This window comes from Amblyomma maculatum, chromosome 10 (assembly GCF_055883805.1).
Source record: "Amblyomma maculatum isolate TAMU_Amacu chromosome 10, ASM5588380v1, whole genome shotgun sequence".
Taxonomy (NCBI): Eukaryota; Metazoa; Arthropoda; class Arachnida; order Ixodida; family Ixodidae; genus Amblyomma; species Amblyomma maculatum.
This window is the reverse complement of record NC_139353.1, coordinates 30546081-30565008: the sequence shown is the minus strand read 5'-3', so window position 1 is coordinate 30565008 and position 18928 is coordinate 30546081. Positions and strand designations below refer to the sequence as shown.

The following is an 18928-nucleotide window of genomic DNA, read 5'->3' as shown; positions in this document are numbered from 1 at the left end:
AAATGACAACACCCTCCAAGCTGTTGCTGAATCTTGTCTTATACCGAGGTTACTGTCCAGTGAGCATTATCATACACAGACAAGGACTGTTTCTGTGCAATGCATGTGTGCTTTGCTGTGTCTACTTTTTCAATGAGCCGTGCAAACCAATTTTTATATAAACGCTGCTTTTTTGCAGCAGCATACAGCACACTGTAGAAGCAAACTGAGGCTTCGTCAAGCATACCGGCTTTCTGCCCCTGCTACCTTATTTTCCCTTGCCAAGAAATAAAAATTTGTTGAAGCAAGATTTTTTTTTTTTTTTTTTTTTCGTGGGCTAGTTGGTTCATGGTCTTTGAAATAAGTGTCACCTTAACAAATGAAGGTAGAGGTAGAAGAACAGGACGAAAACAAAGTGGCAACAGTGCCACTGTCTCCTTGCTTGTAGTTTTCGGCTTCTGTCTTCTACTAAAAAGACCACGGAAAGATATTTGCTAAAGCTACAAAATAGGCACAAATAGTTTCATCACCTCCTTCAACTCCACAACATAAAACTTTTCATGCGAGTTTCATTAGAAGCAATGATATCGATAATTGAAAATAATTCTCCCCTTGTGAGGTGTTGTGTGGTGAAACGCTGAATTTGTTGATGCGCCGATGGCAGAGCGATGCCTGAGCACACGTGCGAGTGGCGAGAATGGCGAAGCGCGTGCCGGGCACAAGGAGCGAAGAGTGACGTGTCAGGAAACCGAGGCATCAAGAAAGAGAAGAAGACAAAGGAACTGCATTCAAGCGTAGAGGTTAGCAGATGACGGATGTCTGGTTTGTACTGCTAAGAGACTTCTCTTGGATCACTGCAAACCTGGCCTGATTAAGCCTTCTTTGTGACGGGATGCCATCGAGCATTTCACCACGCAACACCTCACACCTCTCTCCCCTCAATGCCTGCCAATGTGCAAAATAAGAAAAACAGGTTGTGACAGCACTCCACTGCGTACCAGCCAGTTTGCATCTCTTGGGCACACCAGACAAGAAAGCAGATTCAGAGGCCCATCTGATGTCTACGGGAAGGAGATGCCAAACGCACATAGTGAGAAGTCGCCCTATTTCGTTGTGAGTTGTTGCGAGGAGTCAAGACTTTCTGAATTATAGGATTAAAGTAGAGCTTTTAAATTTGACTCGAATACTCTCAAGGTACTGCTAAACATAATCATCTATAGATCTGTCGCATTAGAATATGACCATAAATATCTTTTCAGGGCCCCTTTAAGCACATGGCAGATACCATTTGTGCTTTTTGCCTCTGCCTTCACTTATTAAGTATACACTTTTTTCAAACAAAAAGATTTTACCTGACTTGAAAAAAAAAAACTGTAGAAAAGGCAAGGCCAAAGGAAAATGTAAGAGTGACATTGCCGCACAGTTCACTCCCAGCTACTACAAGATGCTTTTTTAAAGGTCCACCAAGAAGGTTTAATATTTTGTCGAGTAACTGCAGCAAGCGCAATGAGGAATTATGTGATTATCTAAGCCAAAGCAGTCTAGCTGCGAGTGAGGACCACTGGGGATCATTGCACTAGATGGACCCAAAGCATGAAGGATTAAATCTTAAAATAAAGTGAGTCTGCCTAACTGGTACATACAGGCAAACAACCAAACAAATATGACACTACATAAGTTCACTTTGAGGGCACCAGTCCCAAGCTGGCACAATGCATGTTCCTGAGGTGGCATGATTTGTGCTATGTGCCAAGCTTAAATATGAACACAAGGCTCCACCTGGTCAAGACATACCAAAATCCCTCAAAAACCCTGAAGACATCCTGAAGACATCTTCAAGGATCCTGTAGTAAAGCTCAAGGCTCATAATTTCAGAACCACAACTTAAGGCCAGATATACGCGGTTTATGGTTAATAGGATGCAATATCCCAAAGTAACTCAGGCTATGACAGACGCCATAGTGGACGGCTCTGGAAATTTTGACCACCTAGGGTTCTTTTGGCGTGCACTGACGTTGCACAGTATAGTGCAGTGCACTTATAACAATATCGAGAAAACCTGAAAATCCGATCGTTATAACCGATTATCATTACATCGAGACCAGCGAAAAAAAAAGCACACCCACGTATTTTCCCATGCATGTAGGCTTGCCAACTTACGATGAGTAAATTGGGTTGAACGACACTAATTATCGTAAAGAGCACTAAACACTTTATTACAGTATGCATCAACAGCCATAAAATAACTTTAACATACTTAAAGAAGTCGGAAATTCGCACTCGCTTGAGCAGCAGCTGAAGCTTGACAATCGCTGTGAGCATCGCTTCCAATAGCGTGTACGCTGGCGGCAGTTTTTTTTGTGTGCACGAAACCGATTAGCGACTGGATGAACTGAAGGACATCCCCAGCCTTGATGATTGTTGAAATCGTAGATTGCGAATTTCTGTATTTTTCACGAGGCTTCCAACCTTGAAACCCTTCCAAAAATCCTGATGGATCTGCCATTTCATCTCGTGAGCTATCCTGCCGTCCGTCAATGTGGTCGCCGCCATCTTCCATGGACGCAGAATCGGCGATGGCGATGACTACACGGCCGCAGCAGCACCATTTGCGCGGCTGCGATTGCGATGATAATAGAGCTCATTTCCTTCCGTTTTCGCCACATATGTCAAGTTTTTACGTCATTGTCTTCTTAATATTGTATCCTTTATTGAATATTCAATCAAATTTTCATGATAAACACCTACCGGGCAGCGATAAAGATATCGTATTCGATGTACCGCCGATAATCGATCATTATATCTGGTTTATTTTTACATAGGGGCAATGGGAGAAATGATAAATCTCAAGAATTTGATAGTTATAAGCGATATATCGCTATATTTGGTATCGTTATAAATGGGCTACACTGTACATGGGAACCTTGCTTTTTGCCTCTGCCGAAAAGCAGCTGCCTTGGGTGAGATGTGATCCCACATTCTTGGTTTCAGCAACCACATATTTGTGATCCACGTGTTGTGTAAAGCGAAGAAAACACAGGTGGTCAGTATAAATGTAACCCAACTCGAGATTAAGCCAAATCCCCATTTATCACACGAAGCTTTGTGTAAACAAAAGGCACCCGCTAATACAGTGTTGTAAGAGCATTAAAATGTCGTGTGCGGAGGTCCCTACGGAGCAACCTACCAGCAGTTTCTTGAGGTTGCAAAGGGCCTCTCTCTCGAGAAAAGCAAGTGCAGCAAAGCCGCAAAATGTGTAACCACCATGGGCCTCCATGCCTGGTACGCCACCAAAACCTCCTTCATAAGTTTGGCACCTATGAAGGGAGAAAAAGAGTGAGCAGTTGTAAGAAGTGTTGCATGGAGAGTTTTGCAGTGCCAGACAACTACAGCCAATTAATTAAATTAAATTTACCTTAGTTGGCCAGATGTGAAGTATATGAATTGGCACACGTCACACTTGCGAGGCTTGTGCTTCTAAACATGCGGCTCATTATTCAGACGTTTCGTTTTCCCAACAATTCTTATAGCATCAGCGTCGGCTAGAAGAAGGCATTCGCCCTGTTTGGGTGTCTCATGAGCTCGAGCAACCCTCGTGGTCTCAGCGTAAACTCAAAGACAGCATTCCCTCTTTTTGTACCCCCTGTGAGCATGTGCCACCACTGAAGGCCACATGTATGCGATGCGCCACTATTTGATTGGCCACATCTGTGTGAAGTGCTACTCTCCGATTGACCACAGCTGTGCAAGGACAACGCACGATGTGCAGCATGAGAGAGTGGCAGTTAAACATGCAGGGTGTTCGGCTGTGGTGAGGGCGTAATTCTTTAACGCAGTGGCTGACGAAGCAGATCTGCTTGGGTCACCGCAAGATCGAAACCCAGTTGTGGCAATATTCATTTTATTAAAGTGAAAAGCCTATATACCCCATTAACAATGGAGCCCAGCATTCAATGTCCAGAAAACCTTAGACTGGTCAAGCCATCACCCCGTGGAGTCATCACCCTGAAACCAATTAGCAACCCTTGGCTCATGTGACACACTTGCAACAGTCTCCGAGGACTGAGGTGAATTAAGTTGGGTTGCAAAGGATTAAGGGTGGATTAAGAATTGATTACGTTCAACTAAGCCAGATTATGGTGGATTACAGAGTGCTGAAGTGGACTACAGTGGATTACAGGGGATCAGGTGGGTTTAGTTGGATCAAAGATGGATTACGGTGCATCAGTGGTTGGATTAAAAAGTAGTCAGTGGTTTCCCCTTTACAGCACATAAGTAGCTTTAAGTGCCCTCCGTAACTGTTTCCGTAATTTCTTTCTGTAATTGCTTTCTTTCACAGAGTTAATTCCAACGACAACAGCTAAGAAGCTGATCGGGAGCTGCATGTAGTACGCTAAAACTGGTGCACTTAGACGCAATGAAACTTCATATATCAAATTCCTCAATAGTACCAACTTTCTCAATTACCCGACACCACCATCTGTTAGGAGCACATATTGTGAACTTTGTGTAACGCAGCTGTGGCAGCACTGACCTTGAATAATGAGCTCACCACAGCAACTGTCAATCGGCGATGCACTGTTTCACGATTATAAAACACGATCTGCCGTAACAAGAATGACTATGATATGGTAAATGAACATAGCTGACATAGCTACTCCAGCACGATCGATGCCTCTCCATGGCGAACACAGCAGTGTTTGCAGCTTTCGCTTTTCTAGTATCAGAAGTGACACTGCAATAGTTTATATTAGAAAGCGAAGCATTACAGGATGTCATAGCAAAGAAGGTATGAGAACAGCTAATGTTGGCCAGATGAATTCTGCATTAGTTTTACTTTTCACTTCTGCTCCGCACTGCCTGTTCGAATCTTCAACCAAGAACTGTGTATGAAGAAGACCAGCATGCAGCGAAGAATTGTGGGCTTTTCTCAGTTCTGTTATAGTGTCCAGGTTTAGCTGCATACCAGGACCTGCCATGGCTGCTGAATATCAAAAAGCTGTAACTGCTCTATCAGTTTTTCTTTTTTTCCCAAGCCTTCAAGTACTTACCTGACAACCCACTCAGCAGTTCCTTCAAATAGTGATGGCGTGAAAACATTGGTCAGCTTGGCCACCGAGAGGGCACAATAGGCACCCCTGAAAATCATCAACCAGACTATGAGGTGGCGCACATTACTGTTAGTTAGTCATAGTTATCAGTACACACGGGGTGGCCCATAAAGCAAATAACATCATCTTATGAGTCAGATTTGAGAAAACTCACTATACCATCTTTGGAATGGCATGTACTAAACAAAGCATGATGCATCAAAACATAAGGCAAGCCCAGCAAGTACGTTTTTTTTTTGGTTTTTTTCGTACTAACCTCACATCAGATTCGCCCCCTTCATGCATAATGAAGGATCCATCAGGCTGTTTCATTCTCTTCAGAAAATTGTACAATGTCTTCCTGCAAGCAACAGAAGAAATATTTTCACGAGACCAGTACATCAAACTGACCTAGCTGCAACAAACACTGCTATAACAGGTGTTCCATTGCAAACATACGGCCTATTCAGAAGATAATGCTAGGAGTGAAATTGAAACTGTTTTGTGAAATAAGCTAACATAACTAGTTTCTTCAGATATGAAATGATTTTGTGGTTGTTAACTTCGTCAAACAGCCACAAAAGCATCAGAAACGCGCAGAATGTCACTGTTTGTTGGTGATAGCAAGGCACTGTTGCATTTTGCAGGAGCTATCAAATAAGAAGTATGCTACATACTACAACTGAGTTAAGCCAAAGCCTAGTTGAACCTCTCAGCAATTATTCACCTGATTATGACATCCAACAATGACAATGCCACACGAGACATTGCCATGACTGACTACAATGCAGGCTACGTGTACATTTGACTCCGAATGAGGTGACGGATGCTGCTTCTTCGGTGCTCATGAAAATGATACCACACTGCCACTGTTTGCCAACTGCTGCTTTTAACACCTGACTGCTGGTAACAAAAAGGCAGAACAAGCCAACTATATCCAACCTTTTGCAGTCAAATGCTGCCAAATCTTATCTTTCATTGTTTGAAGAAGTGAAACGCTTGCAAAAATGAAAGTTTTCGTTATCTCTGCTGATTTCATAGCGGCGAGTCTTGGCAGTAAGAATGAAGGAGGAAGCCTAGGAGAGCAATTTCTAAAATATTACAGACAATGCTTGTGGTTTACAGCAAAGAAAAGGCGAGGAGTGAACAAAAAGCAGTCACAAGCATTTATCCATAGTACTGTAACAACGCAAACAAATAGGACTGAATGCCAATTTAATGCTAATTCAGCAATAAACCTCGCATGCGTAATGCGTACAGCATGTGATGCAGGCAAGCTTTATCAAAATCATTGTGTATGAGCACGGGTCAATTTACCATGTATTCTAAACAAGTGTTGACAGTCAGAATCACTGACAACCTCCATACCTAATCAAACTGATTTTTCATCAAGCTGTTGGCACAGCCAAGAAGTTCTTATCTATATACTGCACATTACGTGCTTTGAGGTGTTCCAACACGATCTGCACAGTGTCATCACACTCGTCTAGAGCCCTAGTGGTGCGCTACGCAGTAAATTAATTCGAATCCTAAAAAAGCTGCTTTGCTATATCAGTGTGATGACATGACTTCGATGCTGTGCTGGAGTATTATCAGTAAAAGTCAGTACTTGCGTTAGAACTTGCGTTAGTGTTATCTGCACTGCACATCTCTAATGCTGTTGGAATCTTATAAAACATATATTTGAATAAAACAATATGGTGAATCGATAATTTAAGCACAACACGACACTGCCCAGATAACTGGACTAACTAACTGGACTAACTATATATAGCCAGTCTGGACAGCTCGCTTGAGAAGCTTCACTGGCATACCTATTAATGACCTTATATGCCTCTTCACAACCAAGTATGCAGAGTGCATTCACAGCTGCGTAAGTAGGGGCCAGGTGGGCTTGCTGATCGGGACCACCTGAACGAAAAGAGGAAACATCAACAGCTAGGTCATGACAACGGCTCAATCATGAGGTCAACGTGCAAAGCAAACAAGACTCGATGACCACACATGCCACAAGGACAAAATGTTTGCAGCGAGAACGCCACTGAACACTGGTGCAGTCAGATAAAAATAACTGGCCAAATGCCAGCTGATCATTTTAAGTTTCATCCTTCAGTTTACTGATAACATTCAAGTTATTAAGACAACTCTGAGAGACTGCAAGATTCCAACAATAACTTGCTTTTGTGTGGAAAGTACATCTCTGAAATATAAAAGAAGCGAATACACCGTTCTATTAGCAAATCATGAAGAGGTAATTCTTTTCTAAGCATGGTGGTTTGACTGCCTAGAACTATGACAAAAGAAAACTTGATATCACTTGTACACAATATACTAGGTGTGTCAAGGAAGCCCAGTGGTAATTTTTAATTAATAGGCTTTTTAAGGTATGAATGTAGCTTCCAAAGGGTAATATTGTCAGTGGTGGTGTACATTAGAAAAGATGAAAGCAATATTAACTAGTAAGCTAGTTAATTTCTGATAATTGCTTTCAAACTATTAAAGTTAGACATCTGGTTGATATCAGAGATTTGCAGCTGGCCATTAGTAATAACCATACTAGTTTGTAAAATTTTGAAACCTGATTACCTTTAGCCCTGCAGCACAATAAATTTTGGCTACCTCAGGCCAAAAGAAGCCTGCATTAAAAAACCCATGCTCTAAGCAACACCCTCAGCACCATTTCTCTGTCATTCCCGCGTATTCTGGAGCAGTGAGCAGCGACAAGCACCAATCATAGGCAGGACAGAGAAGGTGGCGTGGCAACTGTGCCATTGATCAACAGCACTGGGGCACTGCTTAGAGGGGAGGCTTTTTGTAAATGCGCGTCTCTTGGCACAAGACAGACAAAAATTTGTTGTGCCACAGAGCCAAAGGCAATCACATTTTCAAAATCCTAAAACCTGATAGCTTCATACCATAATCATACACGTGAAACAGCTCCACTGGTGTTTTCTGGTATAATATCCAACATCATTGTTACCGTTCATTAAATGGCTCTTCTTCTGTGTTCCCTTCGAAATGATGCTAAGCGGAGATGCAGCTTCCAAACCATGAAAAATGTAAAAGAAAACTTGGTTTGGTTAGCGGGGTTTAACGTCCCAAAGTGATCCAGGACATGAGAGACACCATAGTGGAGGGCTCCGGAAATTTCGACCACCTGGGGTTCTTTGACGTGCACTGATATTGCATAGCACATGGGCGCCTTGCTTTCCACCCGTCGAAAAGCAGCTGCCGTGGCCGGGATTCGACCCCGCAAGATGTAAAAAAATAAGTAAAATATAAGCTCGGCTTTCTGAATTTTCAAGTTTCCACCGATATGACTATTCGCCTTGCCGTCCCCGAATTTCATGGCTGAAAAGTATCAGGAAGCATCACGGAAGGTCAATACAGTAGATTACCGTATGCCCCCTGTGTATATGCATTGGCCCCAGCTGGCCCAACCGCCCTTCCACAGCCAATGGGAATGCACAGGTTACTTTCAACAGGCGTAGGCGTTCATTGTGCTAATCTCGCTAGTGCCTTGGGTTTGTACCACGGCTATTGACACTCCTTTGATAAAAAGAAAAATGCCACAATTTTAGAGCTGCTAAAAGCAGAAGTCATCCATGGCCAAGAATGACAAGATCTTTGCAGTCTGCTGCGAGTAAATTCATCCAGAAGGGCATCATGGACACGTATTCAAACATTTCAAGCTCTACAGGTAGCGTATCTGTGGAAAGTGACTTGACTCACAGATTTGCTTGACCAAAAGCGCACCAGGCCGAACGAAGGCCAGACAGTGAAGTAGCACTGCATTCAAAACAACATAAAGAGCTACAAGCCTGGTGCTTTTTGGAGTAGATGGTGCTCAACCCTAAACGCAGTTTCCTCAATGCAGGTTTCACTGAGCTATTGCTCACCTTGTAAAAGTTATTTCTTCACAGCCGTTCTGCCTATTTCGACCACATTTATTTAACTGCACTCTAAGAACCACACAATATGCAGTGACAATATTAAATTTTGAGCTTGACGACCTGTTATTTTCGGTGAGACATTTTGTTTGCAGTCTACACGTCCTAGTAAAATTTTGTGTTGACCGGCCAATCAGTGCCTCGCAATGTTGCCTGCCAACTACTATCTACTATTTTTATGCCACAGACATTGCTGCTGCTGCTAGTTTTCATGCTAATGAGACATGTAATCCCTTTGCATTAAATAACTGTAAAGAAAAATGCTTACAAACTATAGTGCTGAAATTTTGCGCACTCAGTTTTAGGACCGTCAATAATGTGCGAAACAATTTTGGGGGGCGGTCAAATATCCCACTAAAGCATTGATGCGATATGATAACATTTACATGAAGATATTATGCAGTGCTTCTAAGTAATGGTCTTAATTAGCTTATAGTTATTAGTTTTCATTAGTACTGCTAATTAGTAGGGCTAAGCACTAGTAGCAATTTTTAAGAGGGCTGCTTAGTAGTGCCAATTAGTGGTGTTACTGCTAACTAAGTGTTGGTTGTAATATAATGTGTGGTAGCTGTCTACCATACGGTGCGAGACAGTCACACAAGGCTGCCAACAATCGCGTTGAATTAATGCCCCTCAGAGCTGTAGAGGTACTGTGGCCAGTCCGCAATCCAAACATCAGCAGCTTGATTTCACTTGAACACCATTTTCCTTTTCAGTGAGAGTACTTTTCTTTCTTCAGAGGCACTTTGCAATGCTGTTTGGCTGAGGTCGTGACACTGTGGAGGATGTCACAGCCTTGCCGAACCTCCTGCCAGAGCACCAGCCACGTCACCTGCCAACTCGGTCGCAAAAAAGGATAGCGGTGTCACAGGGCCGCACGACCAGGCCAAATGTGTGATGTCATGAAACAATGTGACCTCTCAAATGATCAGGGATTTTTGTTCTGGTTTGGTTTGGTTTATGGGGTCTAACGTCCTAAAGCGACTCATGCTATGAGAGACGCCATAGTGGAGGGCTCCGGAAATTTCGACCACCTGGAGTTCTTTAACGCGCACTGACATCGCACAGCACATGGATGCCTTGCTTTTTGCCTCCATTGAAAAGCGGTCGGCATTCGATCCGACATACTTGGGCACAGTAGTTGAGAGCCCTAACCACTGCACCACCACGGCGGGGCAGGTATTTTTGTGCCAAACAAAGGATGCTGTCTTCACCCAGGTAAGGATTTTCATTACAGACACAGGACTCGCTCTCAAATGTTGAGGAATTGTTGAAAGACAAAGGATGCCTTCAGGTTCTTCTCAAAGTGCTGACTCTAACGCTGACACATTAAAAATTTCGTGTAAATACATCAAAATATAAGAAAGTTCATCCAAAGGCCATGTCACTTCATAGCACCCTGAAACATCAATAACATACCTATGCACTGAACTTAACTCCTTGCGGCGATAGCAATGCAACATATGAGGTGACGAATGCATTTATAGAAGGAAGCATCAACGCTTACCGCCAAAGCCTCCATCTGGGTGCTGACATCGCCCCAAGAACTTAGCAATACTGGAACAGAGCAGTGTAAAGAGAAGCGTCACAAACACAGAGAACCTGTAGCTACAGCAAGTTTTCCCGTGGCAATACTAAAAGGTGTTAAAGCCCGACTATTGTATCCAGAGAACTAAACTAAGATCTTTTTCAGAGGGTTGGGTGGGGACACACTCAGTTATACTGGGTTTCCACGCGTATTTGAGTGTTTTTCCTTTTTTAAGCCTGACCTCGTATCATGAAGCCTTCACTATTTTTCAAATAGAAAGGAACTGGATTAAGATTAGGAATTAGCAGTGTGCACTGTGTGCCAAGACCATGTTTCTGACTAGAACAGAATAGCACCAGCAAGCATGGGACCTGCTTTAGTAGAGTTTGATAAAATCACTGTGTGCACACAAGTGTTTTCTACATCTGTCTATCTATATGTTTTGTGTGTGTACAGCCACCAAATAGGACACCAAGATGGTAGATTGAGGATGCAAAAGGGATACAAGGGTGTACATTTGTGAGCAAGAGTGCAAGGAATTGTGACCAAGTGCTAGAAGACCCCTGGATATAAGTTTTACCAGTAAATTCAATTTTTCTGTTCAGTTAATGTGAGCCAACTGTGAATTTGTGTGCCAAACAGTTTGGACACCTTGACCTTGGCCCCTTGGACACCTTGACCTTGGCCCCAACCCAAAAACTCCGACATAAACAACCTGGCAACTAATGCCTAAGTTTGAAGGAATCAAAGAAAAAAGTCATTCCATAAATATCACTCCCCCTAACATCATCGTCTTCATCATCAGCTGAAAGAGCAAACGCCTCACCCATATTCGTCCAATTAACCCGGTCCAGTACCAGTCGCACCCACTTGACGGCCGAAAACTTCCTAATATCATTCGCCCATCTAACTTTGCTTTTCTTTCTTTGGAATAAACTCTGTCACTCTTCTGGACCATCGGTTATCTTGCCTTCATATTACATGTTTTGCCCATGCCATTTTTTTTTTATTTTAGTTAGAATGTCACATAAGTCTCATTTGTTCCCTGACTCACTCTGCATGCTTCCTGTCTCTTAACATTACACCTACCATTTTCCATTCCGAAGCCCTTTGCTTTGTCCTCAATACAAGTACTAGAACCTTTTTCTCAAGACACCAAGTTTCTGCATTGAGTACCAGTAAGATACAGCTGTTTATGCTTTCCTCTTAAGGGATACTTGTAAGTTATTATTCATGATCTCAGAGTACTTGCCAAATGCACTCCCATCCTAATCTGATACTTCTGGTTATTTCCCGTTCTTAAGGTAACTGATGGGCACAGACAGTAGATGATCCATGGAGAAGAGACAATGACAGGCGCTGCTTACCTTAGGAAAATTATAAACCAATTAGGCCCAACCGTAATTTTAATTGTATTTCCTTTTCGTGGTCTGGATCTGCAGCTACTACTTGTCGTGAGTAGACGTATTCCCTTACCATTTCCAGTACCTTGCTACCTATTGTAAACTGTTGTTCCTTTCCAAGGCTGTTGAACATTACTTTAGCCTTCTTCTCCACAAATACTTTTAGGCCTACCATTCTGCTTTGCCTGTCTAGATGATTAATCATTCTTTGAAATCCACCCAGAGTTACTTAGGAAGGCAATATCATCAGCAAATCACAGATACTGATGTATTCTTCATCAGCACTTATCCCCAACTGCTTCCATTCCAGGTGCCTGCATACTTCTTCCAAGCAAGCAGTGAATAGCAGTGGAGGTAATATGTCCTTGCCTAATGCTCTTCCTTATGGGAATTCTTATTACTACCTTCAAGGAAGACAACGGTGCCACACAGCAACAACAGCTTTCTTCCAGTACTTTCACCTATGGCTCATATCCGGCCTCATTTCACAATACCTGCATGACTGCTGAGGTTTCAACTGAGTCAAATGCTTTTCATGATCTACGAATAATATGTGCCCACAACCAAAAGCAAATATAAAAGTTTTCTTAGCGGCATCACCCCCCCCCCCCCCCCCAACTTGAGAAGTCAGTGTATTGCCAATTAGGAATTAGAAGTATGGACCATTTGGGGCACCTACTCCAGATGCGTGAGAGATGCAGAGTGGCTGAATTCTGACAACTTTTTCTTCATACAGCTTGCTCGCAGCAATGCTGTACATTTGACCACAAAGTAACGGCTTCTTACAACATGTAGACATCAGACTTTTTTTAAAGTTATAATGAGTATGTGGTGTGCCAACAGTATGTTGCAGGCTTTTGACACTAGGCAAAAGAGGGTAAATGGTTGCTGATAAAAGGCAGCATGTGTACAGTACAGACAAAAAATATATATACACCAGTGGAGGATACTGCTCCTATCAGGACTGTAGATAGCGTAAGCGAGCTAAAGTTGCAAGCGCCAATAGCAAGTGCCTGAGTATATTGCAAGTGCCTTTGCTTGAATCAGAGGCCCGATTTGGCCCAGCTGATCTACTGTCATATCAACTGCACAGCAGGAAACACACAAGGATAAGATACGAAATGACTAGGACTGACACCTATTATCAAATCTTGTTACTGGAGCCTATACCCAGTAATTTATAGCAGGCCATGTTCTGGTGACAATCCAGCAAACAAGATAGGGCCAGAAGATGGCCTTACTGTTTTCATTGCTGAGCAATCATGTGCAGCACGGTGACAAGTGCAGAAAGGCAGGATAAGGCAAGAACACAAGAAAGCAAGAAAGAAGCCTTGACATGAGTTTAAAAATGAGTATGACAACACAAAACAGGTCAGATTAAGCCTCAACAGAACAGAAAGAACACCTCACAGGTAAATGAAAAGCTTTACGGAACCGAAATGAGCCAAGCAAGGGTAAAAAGTGGACAACCAATAGCTGGTCTGGTTTGAGCTATTTGGTCTACCACAGCTTAACTCACGACGATTTTTGTTTTTTTTTTTCTTTTTGAGGGTGTAATTTTGACTCTTTCATTAGCCAAATGTTTAAGACGCTGGTCATTTTAACCTTTTATTCTGCATTTTGGTCCTGCTGCTCTTGAGTATGCCTTTGCTTCACCACGGATTTAACATGCTCCCCAATTAGTTTGAAAATTCAGTTTCAAAGCTCTTTCTGGGTTTAACAGTTGTTTCCACGGTGTTCTTTCTTGTTCATTCCAAGTTTAACCTCACGACTTTTGTCCCCCTGGCTTTCCTCTGCTAATTTCCAAGTTCACGTCGCAGCAACCTTCCCACATTTTCATGTTATCCGTATTATCCTGCCTTTGCATGGATGACATGACGCCAATTCCTCAGTACCAGAAAAAAAAAAGAAAAACAGAATAGGAATTCTTCAGACTCTAGCCATAGCATATTTGCTCGGCTTCCACGAGAAGATGGCCTCCTATATATTAGTGTATGTAAGCCCCAATAAAGACAGTTAACAGTAGGCGCCAACCCTTACCTTTCTTTGACCTTTGTATTTATGTGTTCTGCCACCTTCGCCAATACGAATTCGCCTGAAACTGCTAAGCTATGAAAGCACGTTGCAAATTGGCCCTGATGAGACAAGCGATAAATGGTGCCAATCGCATCCAAGGGTAGGTAATCTGCCACACTCGTAACAAACACGATAAGGTGGTTTTTCTACCAAATTGCAGAACAAAAGCCTACTCATTTTCTTCTTTTTCTATATACCATTCTTGAGTGGAACCTAGTATGCGGTGTACATCAGTTGATTTTTTTTGTTCTATTCACTTTCTTCGGTTGATATTTGATGCTTTGCCTCATTTTCTTTGCTGTCGAACTTCACTTGGTTTTAAGAGAGCAGTATCAAAGTGCTGTTGTTATTTCGTGTGTTTTTCGAATCCTGACCAATCCTGCCTTGACTGCCAATGGGCAGACAGCAGTATCTATGAAATAAAAAATAAAATAAAATAAGCCTCACTCGAAATGCCTAAAGGTGGTATCACAATGATGTGACATGTTTTACAAATAATGAGACTTGAGCGTTCATGAATCTCATGCAGGAATAACCTCAGAAGCGGTACAGTTAGCGTGCGTGTTCAGCAAGCAGATATGGCGTTCTCAACCTCAATTTTGCAGAAATTACAGCATAGAACAATTTCAATGTGAAGACCAGGAGCTGCATTCCATAAGCTTCCATTTTCCATCTCATTTGGTTGGATGTCTGCATGACGGCAGCGTCGAACAAAAGCAGCAAGCGGCCATTGACAGAAAATTACAGCCGTCGACTACAGCTACGTGCACGCTATCTGCAACTTTCTGCACGCCGCGACTAACCGTGGCTACATCACGCAGCCAATGCTGAGGTGCACAAGCTAATAAGCCAGTGGTCCCGTGGTTTCCCAAGAATGCTTGCAAGCCACGGCTTCATCACTCAATAAAATTGACCAATTTCGAAAGGACCAAATGGGTTTGAAATCGAAAATGGTAGCTTATGTAAAATAAGTGACAGGATTACTAATAACTAAAACAGTGCACAAAGCATTACCTCAGCTTCATTTCTGCATAAAGCTGGACATCTAGAAGCTCTATGGCATGCAGGATCCAGTAGCACAACCACGGTCGGCTTGCATCAAGGTCCTAAAATGGACGTGTCAAAAAGTGCTTAAGGCAGCCAAAAATAGAAAAAGTATGCTCATTTGCACACATTACTTACTTACTTCCATGGAATTCAAGCAGAATGTATTAGTAGTAAAAGCAGTACTAAAGACAAAAATTATGAAGGCCCAAGTTTTCACAAAATGCCTATTGCGCATGCATACCAAAAAAAAAAAAAAGAAATCATATCAAAAGAAGAGACAAGTGAGCCAAATCCTACCACTGATGCATCAGTTTAAAGTCATTTCTGTAAAGCAGTTTGACAGTGCAAACCATCCAGCTCTTTCTGATGGCTACAAATGCCACCCTGTAGCTCACGAGGTGATGAAATGGAGTATTTACTTACTTATATTTAGAAAGAATTGAAACTAGGCAAAATTATGGAATCATCTTAGCAGACAAACCTGGCACAGCATATTTAATCATGCATATATAGAAAGGGCAGTCACAGCTATATTCAGAAACCGCACTCATCTAATGGAAAACCATTTATGGTAAAATCTCGTTCATTTGACGCCCGCTAATTTTGAGATTCAGTTAATTAGAACTAGGATCCCAGTCCCAGCCAATGCCTATAGCATTAGACCCTCGTTAATTTGGATATGGATGCGGTCACATTGGTTAATTTGGATTCAGGGTAACATCAAGGTACGACCCGTGGAGCCAGAAAAAATGGTGCCTGCGCAACTCAGGCATGCACACTATAGTAAGCACGACAATAAACGTGTCCGCTGTTATAGAATTAGTATAGCCCAGAAGCATAGATTCAATTTCATTTATTCATGCCATCCCATCACTGCCATTGGGTGCACGGTCAGTCTTGTTTTGGACATTACTCAGCGCGTCACTAGTCTTTTATCCTGAAAAGGCACCAGGCCCTTCTCTAAGCCTACACACATTTCTCCATCTTGCATCCATGTGATTGCTTTGCCCTTCGATTATGCTGAATGACAGTCATGTTTTGAGGACGCTTCACAGCCAAGTATCTGCGGTGAAGCATCCTCAAAACACGGGGCCATTTGAGATGAGGTGCCGTTACTACTGCATTGCAATGCGAAAAGCACCACAGAGGCAACTGCGATTTTGGGGGAATTCTTCGACATTCTCAACAGTGAGTGGGAGGCAAAGCACTTGACTAAATCATGAAATATTGTCACTATAGATTACTTCTTATTTCACATGTATATACAGACAACTTCCAGCAATTGATTAAATAAAATTACTGTGGTGCAGTTTTCGGCACCTTTCTCAGGGCTGTTCGATTTTTGAAACTTTCAGATAATTCGACCATTTCTCATGATCTCTTTAAGGGCCTAATTAACGAGATTTTGCTGTATTAGAATTTGCAGGGCTTGTACTTTAAAATGCAAATATAAATCTCCAGAAATCCAATGACTCCTGTAAGCAGAATGCACTCCAAGGAAACTTGAAACTCAATTTCATGAAATTGTCAGAACTTGAACAGTAAGAAGATGTTACTTCTTAAAGCAGTTCTTTTTAATCAGTACTCTGTTCTCTAGAAACCTGGTCCAGAAATTAACACCAGAAAACACAGGCAGGGTTCAACAATTTGTATTTCACTAAAGCATCATCACACAGCTTTACATACATGCTGTGCTTGTTCAGTAAGTGGTAAAACATTTCCATGTGTGTCAACTATATTGTTAAGGCAGTGAACCAAGTTGCAAATTCCAAACTGGAGGTAGTCGGGCAATCTGTCAGTATGGCTAATACTGCAAAGCCTTGGAACAAATACCAAATAGCAATTTTGATTGATTGCGTTATTTATTGTGAATACACTCGCCACTATTATATGACTCACGACAATGATCAAAACTCGAAGGGAGTTAAGAACTGCTTAAATTAGGTTGAGATCAAATTAATCAAGGCCTTTTATTGCAGTTGACGTTCACCGGGCCACATTAGCTCATTAGATCAAATAACAAGATATTCAAACCAAGTAGTTAAAATCAGCACGAGTTGACTGCATTAGGCTGTTGTATGTTCAAGATTTGTGCAGTCACAAAAAAACAAGACCCACGGCGTTGTTTATTGCAGGCAAGCACAATTCATATAGAAAACGAGGACTCTGACTATGCAAACAAATAAAAATAACAGTTGAGTTCAATTTCTGCATGCACTTAAATGTATAAGAGCCCTGTACTATTGTTGAAGGCGCAGAGTCAGCAGCATGCCAGTTTACTAACCGCAAAAGAATAACTCTTGCATTGCCTCATGAAAACATGCACAAATTGCCTGTTCTGGCCACCATGCCTTGCTTATAGTGGCATATAAAGCTCTTCGTGCCTCTTACCTGGTACCCTTGAGGCAAATGACTTAGGCCTTTCATAAGAAAAGCAACATGTCGTTCCCTCTGAAGAAGAGGAAATCTGAAAACGGGAAAGATGCGCCACGGACAGGTATGTGTGACGTAACCAGGCTTCACAGAGTATGATGAACATATTATCATAGAAAAAAATTTCAGTCTGATTAAAAAATTAATTCAACCACACCAAGTTTCTTCCTTGCTGCCACCATTAACATCACAAATTCCTCAGCATATTATGCACCAATGCATGTCAGCAGACTTGTCTACAGCATTCAAGCAATGTTCAGCAAAAGGAAGCAGAATCTTCTGCACACTTGCGTGCAGTGACACAGATATGCAAGGGACAAAAGGTGCCAGCTACTACAAGTGTACTCATATTTTTACTCCAAGGGTACTTATCCTTAATGTCCTGCACTTAAGGAGCATTTCTCTAGGTAAAAAGAAAAAAAAAAGAAAAACATCTGTGCAAGGAAAAAATTTTGTGAAAGATTAAATTTTTAAAGCAGCAGACAGAAAACTTTAAAAAAGGATTACCGACATAAACTAATTCTCTCTTCCTGCCGAGAATACTTAGCAATAAAGCCATCTGCAACTTTAACGTTTCGCTAATGAAGTTAACGCTAAGGTACTAACGAAATAATCGCATGCATCCTTTTCAGTTGTTTTTGTTTTCCAGGAACCCACACGCTGTCTTCAGTACTAATCGCCTGCGCACCGGAGGGAATGCGAGTAGTTCGGCGAGTAGTTCTACGTTTTGAAAAAGCGAAAACACTGCACTGTTAAAGCCGCCCGCTTATTTATTGCGTGGCGAAGTAAAGAGCAGTGCAGGTACATCAAGCCAGGACTTACCCTTCTTCCAACCTAGCTGTGGTTTGAGCCCCTTTAAAGAAGCAGTCGACGGAGCATTCCACTTTTTTCTGAAAGTGAAATGTGACCAAATACCGAACAGTTTGCAATCGTCCACAAACCGTGACACCAAAATAAACATCGTCTCAGGCCTTCACTTTCTACATGCGCTGGCAGCCGAACTATGCGATGCCAAAAGCGACAGAAGAAAAGGATAGCAACACAACTAGCAGAACATGCAGCAGTACTGTGCGACGGGCGTCAACGGCGGACGATACCCGGCGAGACAAGTGCTCAACTCGTAAACAATACCTGTTCCTCGGATGATGCTGTCGGGTTGCCATCATCGTTATAACGCTGAGCGTTAATCGAAGGACTGCAGCAGCGCGTGGGGAAAACGCTGCAACCGCTGTTCTCAGCCATGCCAATCGATGTTTACCGGCAACACAAATATCACCGCGCAAAACTGACACCTTCAGCTGCCATTTTCGTCCAGGACATGTGGATTTGGATTGAATTCTGGATTCAAAACTGGCTGATTGACTTGTTGCCAGACGTAGTAAATACACCGACTAAAATTAATAAAAATGCATTCTTAGCCAG

The 18928-nt window shown here is 42.3% G+C and overlaps 1 protein-coding gene across 3 annotated transcripts in view; it reads right to left on the bottom strand.

The window, feature by feature from the left end:
* Fntb (Farnesyl transferase beta subunit) overlaps positions 1 to 18837 on the bottom strand; it is a 30760-nt gene extending 11923 nt beyond the window's left edge. For all 3 annotated transcript variants that reach the window (XM_084582375.1, XM_084582374.1, XM_084582373.1), the window contains exons 1-9: positions 18638 to 18837; positions 18329 to 18396; positions 17465 to 17540; positions 15041 to 15132; positions 10527 to 10576; positions 6884 to 6980; positions 5347 to 5430; positions 5031 to 5117; positions 3167 to 3296 (exon numbers count right to left, since the gene is read on the bottom strand). In XM_084582375.1, the coding sequence (XP_084438501.1) occupies positions 3167 to 3296; positions 5031 to 5117; positions 5347 to 5430; positions 6884 to 6980; positions 10527 to 10576; positions 15041 to 15132; positions 17465 to 17540; positions 18329 to 18396; positions 18638 to 18748 (795 nt within the window). In that variant the 5' untranslated portion in view covers positions 18749 to 18837. The remainder of the gene's footprint in view (positions 1 to 3166; positions 3297 to 5030; positions 5118 to 5346; positions 5431 to 6883; positions 6981 to 10526; positions 10577 to 15040; positions 15133 to 17464; positions 17541 to 18328; positions 18397 to 18637) is intronic.
* Positions 18838 to 18928: the final 91 nt, after the last annotated feature.